Source organism: Poecilia latipinna, unplaced genomic scaffold (genome assembly GCF_001443285.1).
Source record: "Poecilia latipinna isolate Pla-1442-1.1 unplaced genomic scaffold, P_latipinna-1.0 Scaffold3614, whole genome shotgun sequence".
NCBI lineage: Eukaryota > Metazoa > Chordata > Actinopteri > Cyprinodontiformes > Poeciliidae > Poecilia > Poecilia latipinna.
In genome coordinates, this window is record NW_015116230.1 from 25,301 (window position 1) to 41,809 (window position 16,509).

A 16,509-nucleotide genomic window follows, 5' to 3' on the forward strand; every position below is an offset into this window, starting at 1 on the left:
ATTTTTGCTCTGCTTACGGGGTGCAGGCGGTTGCCACGGCAACGGGTGTGCTTAAACGACAAAGAGAGAGAGAGTAAAAAGGTAGGAGTGGTTTTGAGTTGATTGTCTGTTCGGGTTGTTTTACCTTTGTTTACCTTTGCTGTGGCTCATCACACCTGCTGTAGTTTCTGAACATTCAATAAACGACAAACTTGGACTAATTACCTCGTTCGTATGTGAGTATACGTCACAACAAACATCAAATAGGACAAATATATTTCATATATTTTATTAAGTTTTAACTAATTCTACAGCGATAATTATGTGAAATTTAATTAATTATATCCCGACTTCAGAAGATTTGCCTTTACCTTTTCTGGGCTCTTTGGTTCCTCCTATCAGTCTGTAGTTTCTCATACTGAGGTCATCAAACCAAATTTCAGATCTACCATGACTGACTGACACCTGCTGGCATCAGGTTTGTAACCAGCTTCTGACAGAGAAACCAGTAACCTCCTCCCAGTGTCAGAATGAGGAAGAAACTGCATTAGGTTTTCTATCACTTTATTATTTCTGCTGTAAATGATGTATATTCGCATATAAAATAAGCCAGAGTTTAATTTACAATTTTTATGTCTTCGTGTCATGAGATAGATCTCAGCCGGCTGGTGAGAGAAAAAGTAGATCTTGGTCTCAAAAAGTTTGGGCACGCCTGGTCTAGAGATATGTTTTCATCACAATTCCATGGTACATCCTACCGCCAGGATTCTGTACTGAAATGGCAATCCACATGATATACAGCGAAACCAAATGTATCCTAATTAAATTACAATGCATGTAAATAGTGTTTAGCATGGGTTTTATAAAAAGCTGCTTCTACCAAATGTTTCACCATGATGGTGCATTCTCTGCTAGAGAGTTCTATGGTACAAACAAGAGCAGTAAAGGAGTTACATCATCAAATTTATTTATAATTACATCACAGCCTTTTGAATTGCAATCAAATCCAAATCCTAAAGATTATCAACCCTATTTCCTCTGCATTATGCTTAAGCTTTTGTGATCAGAAGTTTGCATCTACTCATCATGGGAATCATCGGTTCAAATGGTGAAATTAATATATAAATAAATGCTGTAGATCTAACCATAACATTAACAATCAACATATTAGCTTCTCTCAGCTGTAGGAATAATCATTGCATTCCTCTTTGAAATGAAAACAATTGTATCATGTTATACTTTTCTGTTTTTATTTTTTATTAATACTGTCAGTATAACTACAGGCCACTGTATAAAACCACTTAGTCATACCTTATCTGAATCTTTGTTCTCATTTTCCCATCTGGCTTCACCAGAGCTTCCTGTCACTCCTGACAACCCCACAGGTAGCATCGGCGGTGGGGTCTGTGCACATCCACCTCCTAGGGAGGGGTGCAGGTGAGATGGGGGCGTTTTGGTGCATCCCACCAAAGGGAGAGAGCTGTGGAGGATGAACTGGGCTGGGCTCAGACCAGCTGGTGGAGGCACAGTGGGAGGTGGAGGGATTTGAGTGGATGAGGAAGTTGAGGAAGGAGGAACGTGATGCTGGGCTTGGTTCTGGTTGGAATGGGACAGAATCTGCATGTGCGAAACCAAATCAATGAACAATTAGAGGTTACTTGAATTGAAAGTAAGAGTAGCTGTAGAAGGTTCCTTTTTTGAAACTTTTTCTAGGTTTATTTTTGCTAAATTCTTGAATGTATTGTTTTTCTGATTTTGTTGAATAATCACATTTTTATACTGTATATTGCTTTAGCCTTTCTCACTCACCTGACTGGTTGCTTGAATGAACTCCTGTGCTTTCGCCCTGCTGGCAATATTGGCCTCCTCCATTTTGAAGAGTAGAGCTGTCACTGAAAGAATAATAATTTACACAGGTGAGCATGTATTCCTAAAGATTCACATACAAACATAACAGAAATATAATGTTTAGAAGCTAAGAGTTTATAATTGTGAACTCTAACAACACTCCTAAGAATTATGATCATTGGGCGATGGTAGCTAAGGAGGTAGGAGTTGTAACTGGTATTATCCTGGTTCAAACCCATGCTCTCTGTCTAAGTCGTCGTGTCCTTTGGCAAGACACTTCACTCGCCTTGCTTGCTGTTGGTGGTGGTCATAGGGTGCAGATTGTGTGGCAGTCTTCCCCAGGGCAGTTGTGCTAGACCGTAGCTCAGTGTGTGAATGGGTAATGTAGAGTAAAGTGCTTTGGAGTAGATAATGCTACATTTAAGAACATACCATTTACATGGCATTCAAATGTTCAAGATTCATGTTTCTGAATAATTCAGAAGAGTATGGCAAGGTTCTGTTCAGGTAGGAGTACAAACTTACATGCTAAAACACCTCCAGTTGTACAGTCCACTCCTGTCTGAAGACTCCAGGGCAGAGTAGGTGCTGCTGGTGGAGGTGGAGGAGGTGGTGGTGGCAGCTTACTGGCAGAAGAGGAGGATACTGAGGATGAAGAGGAGGGGTCAGTGGAAGTGAGCGACAGCGAAAGAGAGGTGAGGCCTGCTGATGAAGATGAGCAAGGAGGCGAGGTCAAAGATTTGGGCAGGTCTTCTGGAGGGGGAGGCTTTACAGTCTGTGTTGACAGGGTACTTCCAAGACCGGCTCCCTGGGAAGTAGACAGGCTCGATGGACTGGAAGCTGGGGGAGAAGGGCTATTCTGATCTGGGCAGTCCTCAACTAGAAAAGCGGGCTCTGGTGTCTTACAACTGCTGTCCACAGTTTGAGAGTCAGGGGAAGACTCTCTGGTGTCCCGCAAGGGAGCATTTGTTGGAGGCGGTGTGTGTGGTGGAGAGGAGGAGGGTGGGAGAACACTGGTGGAGGAGGATGAAGAAGAGGAGGATGAGGGGCAAGGCGGAGGGCCAGCTTGACCTGTATGTGGACCGACTAATTTACTCCCCTCTCCAACAGCTGACGGAGCATCAAAGGAGGCTCCAGTCCAGCCTTCTAATGTGGATTTTTTTTGGCTCCTTTCACCAGCAGCCATACTAGCTGTTCCAGCTTTTTTACTGGTTTTCTTAGCTAAGCGGCGGCGACGCTTGGTTGCCAGAGATGATGAGGGGGAGGATGCAGAAGAAGAAGTAGATGTGATGGAGCTTGGTTTTGTTTTTTTGGATTTCAGTCCAGCAGGGCTGGCTAAGGATGATGGCGGTCCAGACAGGCTGCTTCGTTTTCCCATACCAGCTAGATCTTTACCTCGGCCACCTAATGACAGGGGCTCTGAGCAAGGCTTCAGGAATGGAGATCTGCTTTCATTGTCTCTACAAAAGACTACGGCAATAGAGCCTCCAACCACTGAACCCCCTGCTCCCGCTCCTGTACCCCCTGGACCCAAGAGGTCCATGCTTAATTTTCCAGAACCAACAGAAGCTCCAGTGGTACTGCTCACTCCCTCTCGCACCAAGACCGACACTTTGGACTGAAGTTTGCCTTTCCGACTGCTGCTGCTCTCTTTCTTGGATTTCCCAGAACTAATTAAATCTTTTCTGCTGCTTTTGTCCCGGACTTTTTCCTTTCCTACTTTTCTGGCTCTCTTTGCTGATGTGAGACCAGGAGTGATGGAGGTCGGACCTGAAGTCACTGTCAGTGAGGACAGGCATTTCCCTGTTGTTTTATTAGAAGAGGAAGGGGAATCTAACTTCTTTATTGTGTGAGACTTCTTTTTTGAATGACTTTGTCTGGCTTTAGGAGAAGGTTTTGCTTTAGGGCTTGGGATGGGTGGTTCTAAAGGCAGTGCAGCAGGAGGTGTATCTTCCAAAGATGGGTAATCTGAGTCCAGAGCTTCTCCATCTAAAGACAACATATCAATTTCCAATTTGTCAGAGTAGCGATCTGACTCATAGCCGTGATACCTCGGTGGGGAGCATGACCGTGAGCGGCCACGAACACCTTCCCGTTCCTCTGTGTCTTCATTTGATTGCCATTTTCTTCTTTTCCTCTCCTCTGTGGGATGGCAAGGAGATGCTGCTGTAAGTCTTGGTGAGCCTGGGACTGTGGTGGTGGTAGTGGTGGTTGTCACTGTAATGGTTCGCTTAATAGCAAAGAGGTCAGAACCATTGAGGTCTTGAATTGATGGCGGGACAACAGGGCGACCATCCCGTCGATGTTCCCTTTCATGCTGCCTGTCTCTATTACTTTCTCTCTCCTCCCTACTGCTCTTACGCTTCTTTGGAAGGCCCCGCTCTCTGCTGCTTGAGTGCAGTTTGCCCTTCTTTTCCCTTTCCCTCCTTCTAGTATTAGAATCTCGTACTCTCTCATCTTTCCTGTGACTGTTGCTGTGATTATGATGCCTGTCTCTGTCCTTATCTCTGCCTCTATCCCTTTCTCGGTCTCGATGACTTTTTCTGCTCCTGTCTTTCTCTCTTTCCCGTTCCCTGTGTCTTTCTTCAGACAGACTTGAAAAAGAGCGTCGCGAGTGCATTTCTTTTCTTGAAGAGTGATGTGAGACTTCAGGGCTGTCATGTCGCCTCTTTTTTCCTTTCTGACTGCTGCTCCTGCTGCTCCCCCTTGTTTTAATGTCCTTTCCATCCTTTTGTCCTCGTCCTTTCTCTTTGCTCTTCTCGCAACCCTCCTCTTTTCCCTTCTTTCTCTTTTTCCTTTTGACAACCTTTTCCCCTGGCTTTCTTTCTTTGCTTTTTTGTCTGTCGCGATCATTAGAACTTTTGGAGGACTTGCGATTCTTGCTTGTTTGCTCTGCAGGAGGCGTGGCAGGAGAGGCAGATGTGGAAGCTTGAGGAAGGGAAGGAGGCAGTGGTGGCTGAGAAGACGGAGGGGAAGAGGCAGGAAAGGACAGATATCTTTCCTTCCTCCTGCTGACCAACTTCCTTCTCAAATCCTCCACTCCGACAGCAGGCTCATCTTCAAGCTCCCTGTCATCTTCCCAGTTTCCCTCTGTGCACACAGACACAAACCCATCTCCATCCAGCACGCGCAAAATGCGCTCTGGTTTCGAACCAAAGAATGAAATATTGGGAGAGTTCAGAGGAAGGGGTTCGTCTGAGGGCCTCTTTTTAGCTCTATCTCTGTCAGCAGCTGCAACTATCTCTCCCTCCTCTATCTCAGAATGCTCAGAGTCAATGCCTTCTCTTTGCCTCCGGGCTTTGAAGCTGCTGCTTTCCACTCTCCTCCTCAGGTGCTGTTGGCTGGTCAGACTGGGGCTCAGTGGATCCATCAAAATCTCTGTGGAATCTGGAGGTTCTTCATCTTTGATATCATTTATTTCAGCAATTTTCTCTAAGACCTCATCTCTGTCAAGCCCATCATCCACATTTGACTGTGGAGAGCCAGTTGGATCAAAAGGATCATATTTCTCCCCATGCCTTTCCTCCCCCATCAGATTTCTCTCTTTCTCTACATCAGTTGGACTGTAAAGATTGTACACCCCTCCTTTCCCATCATCTTCTTCACAGCTATTGCTTGCCTGCATTGCCTTTTGAGGAAAGCGCAGTACTGAGGCGTTATTGTACATAGATGTGGCAAGTGGTTGTGTGGAAGTAGAAGAAACCCTGGCCACCTCACTCAGACGTGTTACATTGTTTTTATACACTGAGGTATTGGCACAAAGAGAGGACGATGAAGATAATGGTGAAGACGGCTCAGAAGAAGGCGGTGACGGAGACGAGAAGGGTGAGCAGGGAGGAGGGCTCCTGGTGGTTTCTCCAACCTCAACTGGGGAAGAGGAGGGTGATGACCTCCTTTTAAAGTCCGATGCTGAAGTCGAGTCCATGGGTTGGGAAACCCAGTAGTATAAAGGTCAGCCAAGGCCACACAGCATAAAAGGTCCAGGCAAAAACCTAGCAGAGAGCAGACATGATACTTAAATAACATAATAATCTTTGTACTTTGCAGAAGTATTTAAACTTTTTCACATTTTGGGCAGTGCATAATTGTGAAGTGGAACAGAAAGATAGTCTTAAAAAAATCTGACAATTGTGATGTGCAATTGTATTCTGCTCCCTTACTCTGATACCCAGAGTAAGGGAGCAATCAATCAATCAAGATTATTTGTAAAGCATAATTCAGCAACAAGGCAGTTCAAAGTGCACAGCCAACAATTGAAACATTACATTTTGCCAAGGCTGTCATTAAACAACAAGATGTTGGTCAGCGTTTCATTTATTATGGTTCAAAAGCAACTATAAATAGAATCCAATGCAACAAACTGGAGTTACTTCATATAGTTTACTTTCTGCAGAACTGTTGATAAACTTTTCTCCACTGGTATCTCTGATCACTCATCTCAACCCAAATCTTTGCATAAATCCTATATCAGATTTAAGTCAGGGTTCTGTCTGGGTTGCTTCAAAATGTTATGTTGTTGTTGGTTGACCATTTTTTTTAACTTTAGTTGTGTTTTGAGTCAATGTGACACTGAAGCCACTAATACTGTTCAAGACAAAGTCTCTGCAGATTTCTTGATGTTGTTGCAGGCAATCTTGATTATAATCCTTCTTTATGATGGAGCTTTCTCTAAAGCAGCTTATTCTGTCGGCTAAAAAAAACACACCTGAAGCATTGTGTCCACCACTATTTTTGACCACGAGGATGGTGTTCTTTAAGCAAGGCTTTCCCTTTATGTTAGCATGAAAAGCATTCATAACACTTAAAATATAGTCGCTGAAAATTATTGCTCCCCAAACGGTCCTTTGCAAATATGAATATTGTACACACTAATATCATAATGAGATATTTCCAAAAAGTGTGCAACCTCAATGGCTTTAGGGGTGATCATTGTATTCTTTTTCATCTCTCACCATTAGCCTTTCCTATGCAGGTGTTAATTTTGACTTCCTACTATGTCATCTGAGAATTTCCAGAGTGTGGAGCATCTTTTATTTTTAAATAATACTTTTTGTTTTGACTGATGGTACTTAAAGATATTTCCTCGAAACAATGCTGAGTTAAATGTAAGAGTGGAGTGTGCCAAAGCTGTTTCTTTAAACAGAAAAGATTACATACTAAAATGAAATTATCTGTTGTGTGAACATTGTAATTTTATATGTGTTTGTCTGTGTGTGTAAAAAGACATTACGAGTAGGGTCTATGTGAAGTATGATAATTGGGGTGGGGAGGACAGTGACTGTAACAACATGAATTGGTACCCAGATCTGTACTACATGTCAGCGTGGACTTAAAGTTCTTTGCAGATAAAATTTCTAAGTAAGTTAGCTATTAGACATGATCCTTAGGTTGTATCTTTATGTTTCTGTACAAATCTTGAGATTTTTGTGTATATATGTTTCATTCTGCAATATTTTACCTAAAACCATCTCAGTACTGGCCTCCTTGAGTCAAACAGTGCAAAATTTGCCTGGGGCAGGGTTATGCTTTAGCAGGGGTTTAACTATACTTTTAATGTGATATCTGTACTCAGCCTAAAGTGGTTCATACCCCTGACACACTGACATTCAAACTTACAGTGTATAGCTTTCACAAAAATCTGTTATTTACTTATTTGTTAAAGCTGTCACTATCTTATGACAGTATGAGACAGATAATCTGTGAAAAGCTCAAGCTCTACCTCCTCCCTGAGCTACTATTACCATCTGAAGAAATGCATCTCTCCCAGTCAAACACTTCCAGAGCCAGGAAGAGCGTCTCAGTGCTGCTGATCAACCTCATGTTCTCACCGATAAATGTGTTAATGGAGGAGAAGCAACTTACCGTTCCAGGAAAACTGTTTATCCGCCGTCATCAGTGGCCATGCTAACTAGACTGAGCATTCATGGCAGCCTCAGTTGTAGTGAACCAGCTGTAGCATATCAAAGAGAAAGGGAGAGGTTGAGCAGAGTCGGTTGACAGCGGTAAGGCCCTCCTGCTGGCTCTGACTGATTGTTTCTGACAAAGCAGTGCATTTGTTCAGATGACAACAGGACCACAGGAAGAAGGCAGAGGAGCTCAATTTTTTCATAGATCATACTGTCACAACACTGACAGTTTCAATAAATATGCAAATAACATTTTTTTAAAATAAAAGTTACACACAGTTGCTTTAAAGTCAACTTTTAATTTAACTTTTTTTTCTTCAAACTGGAAGTAATGGAAATATGCAAAAATTTGATCAGCAATCATAAGAAGGATTTGAGTGCTATGGTTTTCCAATTGATAAGAGGACGACAAGTTGAATTCTGTATAAAAGCATTTTTTATAACAATGCATAGTCCATTATTTTATCCTATGAGTGATGCCAGACTCATTAGAAGCAAACTTCATATTTTAAAAAAGGTCATTTTAAATCTAAATCTACAAAGGTTACAAATAATTTTGGGGTTAACTGTGTATGTTCCAGAAAATTCACGCTGTATATCTCCCTAAACACTACATCCTCACTCTAATACATGGTTCTGGTGGCAGGATCATGCTGTGGGGATGTTTTTCTTCACTGAGGACAAGGAGGTTAGTCAACATAGATGACTAACCTCCTTGTCCTCAAGTGAACAATCCTGGATCACTTTCCATCAGGACAACCCTCCAAAAATACTGCCATTCCTACATTGGAATTGTTCAGACCAGTGTTTCCTGACCCTGGTCCTCAAAGCACACTGCTCTGCATGTTTTAGGTGTTTCCATGCTTTAATATGCCGGATTCAGATGATTATAGTTTAGCAAACGTCTGTTAATCAGTTATAAGTTGAAATCTGCTGAGCTGAAGAACACAACTACACTCAAGTAGCGTATTAATAAGTATTCTGAAGATAAATTCAGAATCATGACAAGATATTGTATTGGATATAAGTCACTCAACTTTCAGGATAAAAAATTACAGATCAGAGGTCAAGCTAGTATTCTTATATTGCAATAGAAGGAAATGAGTAGCCAGACAGTCTTGCTAAAATTATTATTATTGCTTAATATTATTATTGTTGATTTGAATGTCAAAATACGTACAAATTGTACAATAAGAAAAAAAATCGCAAGAATAATGGGATAGAGAAGAACATTCTGCATTTTATTATAGTATCAAGAGAATTTAGAAAATGTAATAGAATTAAAAAAGAAGATATTATATTGAGGATGACATTTGGTCATACAGGATTAAACAGTACTCTTAAAATAATCAATAAACATAGTACAGGTTGTTTTAATTATTGTGGATAAATAGAAACAGTACAATATATTTCTTTGGAATGTGATACATATGTTTAAGAAAGAGAAGTATTAATTGGAAAATTAAATAAGAATAAAAGTAAATTACATGTAATTGAATAATTTCAAAGGTCATCTGGGGTATGTAGTTTCTATCAGCATTTTAAGTTTTTGAAGAAGAGCAGGTATTTTGGGAGGAACATAGTAATAATAAATAATTTCAACCATACTCCAATCTGGAAGTTGGCAGTAATGCACCTTAAGCTGTTCGCCAACTGCCAAAAGAAAAAGAGAAAGAAAGAGCAAAAGAAAGAAGAAAAAATAAAACAAAGCAACAACAACAACAAAAACACCTAAAACATGCAGGGCAAGGTGCCGTGGCGACCAGGGTTGGGAAACACTGGTTTAGACCACAACATAGGGAGGAATTATCCAGTCCTTAACTAACTGAGAATCCGAAGTAAGACTTAAACTGATGTTTTTCAGATGTTCTCCAACCAAACTGAGTGAACCTGAGTGGTTTTAGAAAGAGGAATCAGAAGATATTCCATTTACAGACGTTCTGGTACAGGCAGCCTAAAAGAAGTGCAGGTGGACTTTCAGTGAAAGATAATCTTCCCAGGGACCACTGTCCTGCATATTTTAGATGCGTCTCTGTCCCAGAACACCAGATTCGAGTGATTGCACGACCTCCTCTATATGCCATCAAGTGCTACAGATGCCCGTTAATCGCCCCGTTATTCAAGTCAGGTGTGTGGCAGAAGGGAAACACCTAAATATATAGGGCAGTGGTCCATGAGGAGCAGAAACTAATACTTTAAAGGCAGAAACACTGCCTTTAAAGTATTAGCTCAGGAGGGGAGGGAGGATTATACAAATACACCAATCAGTTGTCATTTTTATTGGCAAAACATTTAAGAATGTTGTATCATATTCCTTCTAATTTGAATTAATCAAGCTCGGTGACGGGATCATTACTTTTACCATTAGGGCTAGGGAACATCTAGCATGTAGCAATACGCTGTTAGCATCACTGCTGACGCCGCTGGTTGCCGGCCTATTCATTTTCATAGTTAAATGTCGCATACATCTAGAAAAAACAACTCTATTCCTACTGGAAAAAATGACTTCGTGGTTAACTGATTAGCTCCAATAAAGCAATTCAGAATATGGAAACATTCAGCTAGCTGGGTAACCACTTTACTCTGACAAACCCATGTAGTGAGAATGGTTGTGTGCTAACATGCTACCTTGACTCGAATAGTCTTTAGTCTGACGGCGAATCCTCCGTCGTTCATCCACCTGACCTATATTAGGCCATTAAATCAACCAAATGATCAAAGTTTTAATTGCTAATGTATCAAAAGCGGAGGAGCCCTGCTCTATTAGTCGCCGCCATCAGCCTTCCCCAGAAGCCGGACGACAAAGAATTATGGGAAACAGAGTTTTTGCGTGTGTGTTCGTCACTCCTGTTGGCTTCCCAATAAAATTTAAGCCCCAAATTCAAAGAAAACATTTCCTTACTACTATTAGACAGTAACGTGGCCTTTTTGTTAAACAGTATGAATATATCACTATACTCAGAAATAGTCTAGGGGCTTAACCCACAGAAAACTAATAATAAAAAAAATAGTTTGCGCACAATCGTTTCTCTTATTCTTCCATCCTCCCTTAATTTACCTTCAAGAATAGTGATGCTCAATTTCACAACAGCCATTCTTTTGGAAAAGCACATTTATTTCTTCTCCAACTGTAGTCAGTGTTCCATAGGAAAAGCATGTGCTTTCACGACGTATGAAAGATAATAAATGATTAATTGTGGACAAAAAACGCATTTGCTACAAAAGCAGCCATATCATGCTGACTATGCCAGGAGACAGAGCACAGTGTGCTTGGAGAGGTTGGATGAGCAGCACAGCTATTTGCCAACAGTGGCCTGGAGCTAATCTTCAGCAAAAAGCACTAAGTTCATCCTTTGGATAACTTACATCAGCAGCAAGTACACAAAGTAGTGTGACCATTTAAGACCAAAATTACTAATACAAATCACCAGAAAAGCAAATAACTGCAGCCATCACTCTGACTTAAACATCTGGAAACTACACTGGATTTTTCAGATTGCGTTAGTCAGTGAAACCTCACACTGGATTTCAAGCAACATGCATGCTGGTCCTCTTCATTCGTCTTCAGGGACCTTGATTTCCAAGTAAAAATACAAATGCTACTTGAGCTACTGAGCAACAGTCCAGTTCTATTTCTCCTTAGCCTATGAAAGACAAACACCATCTGGAAACTACACTGGATTTTTCAGTGTAGTGAGTTGAAGACATATGTTCTATGGTGTGTAGTATATCAGAGCAACAGCTTATCTACAAATAAGAGAAAGCTCATCAGGAAGGCCAGCTTTATCCTATTGACCCAGTGCAGGTGGTGTGAGATGGAATAACTCTGGCTAACATAACATCACTTCTGGACAATATCTACCCTCTTCCTTCTCCGTATGAAGCTGTTGCAGAACTGGAGAGCTCCTTCAGTGACAGACTGCTGCATCTTAGGTGAGCATTAGCACAGATTCTTCCTCCTAACAGCTGTTAGACTTTATAACCATCACTGCTCCAAACAAACTCAATAAGTTCTCTTGTACCCTTGATGTTTTCACACACCTCTTCTTGCTAATCTATAGCAAATACAATAACTTTCTTGCATATTTCTTAAAAGCAGCATACACTGCTGCACATTTAACTTTACAGTATTTTTATGTTGTAAATTTTCTTACTGTACAGTCTCTTATTTCTATTTTTGTGTGAATGTGCTTTCTTCCATCTGCATGACACTGCTGTAGGTACACCTTAGTGTACATGACAATGAATTAGTTTTTCTAATGGTATGAAATGAACGTTAAACAAATCACTATAAAGAATTGCTTGGAAACATGTTTTTATTAACTGCTGACCTAAATAAAATTCTCCATATACAAAGCTTTGTAATCATAATTCCATAGGACCAATAATTCATTAACTCAATCCACAATGTTTACTATGCAAAACATCGCAAAACATTTTTCACACCAAATCTACAAAACCTTCAAAGCACAAAACTTACTTTGCCAAAAAAAAAGAAAAAAAAAAGAGGAAAGCAACAGAAAACTTTTCAACATAAATAACGGTTGTGTTCACACAACCCAATAATCAACCAGTCTGACCAATAAGGATATTTTGTACCGTAATTTTAACCCAGTTCACTGAGATAACAGAGCTCACTTGTAACAGAAGACTTGAAAATGAATAAATTCATCACCCCCAATATATCTATATCACACTTTTGCAGAAAAATGTTGAGTTTTTGTCCAGATGAATAAAATAGAAAATTTATACAGAAAACAATTTTATTTTTCAACTATATGATATTCTAGAAGCTTTTTGACATGCTTTTACATAACTTTACAATTATCCCTGTTAAAACTGAAAGTTCCATGAGAAAAAAATGGTAGAAATTAGAAAATTTTTCTGTTTCAAAAGCTCTGTATTTTGGAACATAACAAAATATAAAAATCTTATCTATTATAGTGATGGAAAATCTCTGAAAACCAGTTCTTTACTTGTTCCTGTGTATTATTAATGAAACATACCTTAAAAACTGTAAACAATTCAATAAAATTGTATTAATGTCCTCTGTTATGGACATCAGTACCTGATAATTTTATCCTATATGAAAACACTATATGCAATTGATCCTTCCACAGCAGATCACCCTGAATACTCCTTTGTTCCCCTCTGTGAAACATGGGGATGGCACCATCATACTGAGGGGATACTTTCCTTCGGCAGAAACAGTGAAGCTGGACAGTCTGGATGACATGGATCCTGTTATAGGCAGCAGAAGATTTGAGATTGGAGTGTAGGTTCACATTCCAACAGGATACTGAACATACAGGAAAAGCTACAACAAATGTATGTTTTAGTGGCTTAGTAACAGGCACCCTATGACAGTCTGTAACTGTTCAAAAATAGTCAAGACATGGTCAAAGAAAATTTGGTTCTACAAAGTGCTGACACAGGAAAGTAGACCACAAATGCACTCTACATTTCACATTCTTATTTTTAAAACGTTTGACAATCATCAGCCGCTTCCTTTTACTTCAAAATGTGCACATCTTTGTGTTGGTCTGTCACATAAAATTCCACTCAAATACATTAAATTTTGTGGCTGCAGAGGGAAAATCTTCAAGGGGTGTGAATGCATATATCCTCAAGACCTTGAATTGTGTAGAAGGGATAACATATGGAATTTAGTGAGTATCGTAATATTTCCGCATTCTGATATCATCCTGAATTACTTTGTGATTCTCTTCTCTGAGCTGTTTAGAGATACCTAATTGCTAGATATTTCACCTCTCATCTTTGTCTTCAAGAAACAAGAGAAGTCCAGTTTTCTTGTACGGTACTTGAACATTTCCCAGGAGACTGAGAATCTGTACCAGAGTTGGCTTCTTCACATTGAAGCCAAGTGTTTTCCCTTTTTGAGAAAAAAGCGGCTGCTAACCAAGCTCACTTCTCCTGGCTGTGAGACAAATCTGATGTGATCACTCTTGAAGTAAAACACACAGGTGTGTGATAGTGTATTCCATCTGACTAGAGAAGGTAGATTGTGTTGATTATGGTCAGACTGTAAAAAATGTAGAACAAAGTTCTCCTATCAAGTCTGAGTCAGGGATGTCCAAAACTTTTTTCTGTAAAATCCAAGTTAAGTAACACGTTGCTGATGCCGGAGTCATTTTCTTTCAACTGTGTCAATGTAAGAGGACATCAGACAAAACAGCACATGACTGAACTAAGACCTAATTTAACACAGAGACATTTTTAGGAAAATAATTTAACATGCATAAAGCTGTTTTGGACTCCTGTAAGGATATTTTGAAAAATGTTAAGTTGGGGTCATTTACCCCATTAGAACAATTACAGACAAAAATAGCAGAAATGAGTTGACACCTGTTGAAAGCCAAAACCATTTAACAGAGTTCACTTCAAAATAAATTTGTTTGATCATTCTAAGTAACTGACAGCTAATATGGATAGATTGCTATGAAACATTAATAGCTTATGGTCCCTGGACATCCACAGCTATTAAATCAAACTCACCCTTCCATATGCAGACTCTGCCAGAGCAACAGCTCAAGAGACTCAAGTCCCAGACCTAAAGTACAAGTTAAGTTTCAAGTCTTTCCTTCAGAAACTTAAGTGCAACACAGAACCATGTATTAATGCTCATCTCTAGTCTGAGCTTTTCAAAGATGAAAAAAATAACAGAAAGAATGATTGTTCCAGAACGCCCAAGAAAATTGATGAACTTATGGGGCTCAGTGAAAGCTGCAGGTGTGTGGCAGTAAACCTGAATGATTGACGGTGTGTAAGGTGTGTGTTTTAAAACAAAACAGAGATCCATGTATTCTTCTTAAATACCATCTAGAGTTGCTTAAAAACTAGATTTTAAATGATATAAAGCCGGCATTTGGCACATATGGTCTCTGCAGCCTCACCTCAGTAGTGCTAGTGTCATTATGATAGATCTGTTGGTAACATAATCCTCCATATAAATGGCGGGTAAAAAAATGATTTGGTCAGAAACCAGCAGAATGAACAGAAAGGGAGAAACAAGCAAAAATTAAACCACATAACTGTTGATGAAACATTATGGTAAAGCATGTTAAACAAAACCTTCTACTGTCAAAATCACTTCAAACCTAAACAACTATTTAATTTGCCTGCTGCTCTGAAAGGAAAACAATCCTTCCAGTGAGAGCCAGGGGGAGCTGGGATGCTCGTAGTCGCTGCTGAAGAAGGTGGAAAGACTTTTGTCTTTAGACCAGTCCAGCATCTTTGGCCATCTTGTAAAATGCTCCCTTGAGAGCGATGAGATTGGACGGAGAGTCAAATTCTGCCATCTCTCCTTTATCCAACACCAAAACCCTAAATCACACAAAGAGTGAGGGTTTATTCTTCAGATTGCACAGTTTAAAACCAAAACAACAGACAGACAGAAGTTTGTTTACATATTTCTAATGTATACTAAAAAGGAACTTCTGGGCGTAATCATGAGACGTGGTGATGCATTCCTCTTTTAGATATTTATCTGTAACCTTTTTAAACTGTGGTGAGACCACTTGGGGAAAAAAAAGGTTATTTTGTAGTTTTCAAGCCATTCAGTGGTGTACTTTTGGGCTGGCAGTGGTTCTGGTCTTAGAAGTGTCTTTGTAGGGTTGTCAAAATAATCGTTATCTTGATAATATTGCAACTAGGAAATCTATTTATTGAAAGGTATTCATTAGTGTCAAAATTGACATAAACTGACCCAATTATATTATCACAATTATACTGACAACTAAATTGTTGCACTTCTTACAGCTGCAGCGCTGCAATAACAGACACTCAAACCCTCTTGTCCACCCAGCTGTGGCTGACCTGATCTAATATTAAAGCTGTCAGATTTAAACTCTGCCGACATGGTCAGCAAATCAAGAATAAAATGAAAGTGATCTTATTTAACCAACAAAAGTACTGTTGAGAGGTGCTATGTATCAGATGTACAGAGGTAAGTCGCCACGTTAGCTACCCTAATGCTACAATACCAGTCTTTGAAGGCAGTAACTGTAGAAAGACTAAATGTCCTTTTTCCCCAGGTGTATCCATTTTTCACGTTCTGTCCGGAGAATCCGGGGGCTAAATTTAATTGATGAAAGTAGTCGGGTTTTTATAATTTTTCTTCATAAAGACTAGATGCATGGAATACAACAGCCTTTTTTCAGTAGATGAAACAAGAGGTGCACTTGTGTTCATAAAGTGAAAGTATAAATTTAAGGAACAAATTAAAATAAATCTTTCATTCAGAGTTCATTGTAGTGTGTGCACAAGGAGTGAGGACTTATTCTTCAAAGTGCACAGTTTAAAACCAGAACAACAGACACAGCCGGAAGGAGTGACACAAAGTATGTTTTGCTGTTTGTTAAAGTAAGGAGGATAAAATGAAAACTAAAGACTGGAGTATACACATTGTTTTTGTTTGACTTCTTTTTTAAAAAAAGAGTTCTTCAAAGAGTTATTGAAGATGGTGATGGCTGTTGGCAGTACAGTGGTTTGTACTACACTGAACCTGAAGAAACCTCTGACTGAAGATATTCTGCCTTCCCGAGAGAGCCTGGGGAAGAGGATGTCTTCACCAGGCTTCTTGTTCCTATGAAGAATCCTTCTTTGCATAATCATCTCCAGAGGTTCCACAGTCATCCTCAGAACTAGAATCAGCCTATATATATATATAGTCTTGAACAGTAAGGTTAATTTTCTCCTCTTTTCTGCTGAAGAACTGTGTGTGCAAATATACACACACAAATATACACACACAAAT

The 16,509-nt window shown here is 39.8% G+C and overlaps 1 protein-coding gene across 2 annotated transcripts in view; it reads right to left on the minus strand.

The window, feature by feature from the left end:
- scaf1 (SR-related CTD-associated factor 1) overlaps positions 1 to 10,551 on the minus strand; it is a 29,532-nt gene extending 18,981 nt beyond the window's left edge. The window contains exons 1-5 of one of the 2 annotated variants that reach the window (XM_015024318.1): positions 10,362 to 10,551; positions 7,690 to 7,777; positions 2,353 to 5,819; positions 1,789 to 1,871; positions 1,291 to 1,596 (exon numbers count right to left, since the gene is read on the minus strand). In XM_015024318.1, the coding sequence (XP_014879804.1) occupies positions 1,291 to 1,596; positions 1,789 to 1,871; positions 2,353 to 5,752 (3,789 nt within the window). In that variant the 5' untranslated portion in view covers positions 5,753 to 5,819; positions 7,690 to 7,777; positions 10,362 to 10,551. The remainder of the gene's footprint in view (positions 1 to 1,290; positions 1,597 to 1,788; positions 1,872 to 2,352; positions 5,820 to 7,689; positions 7,778 to 10,361) is intronic. The other variant, XM_015024319.1, reaches the window with a different exon arrangement.
- Positions 10,552 to 16,509: the final 5,958 nt, after the last annotated feature.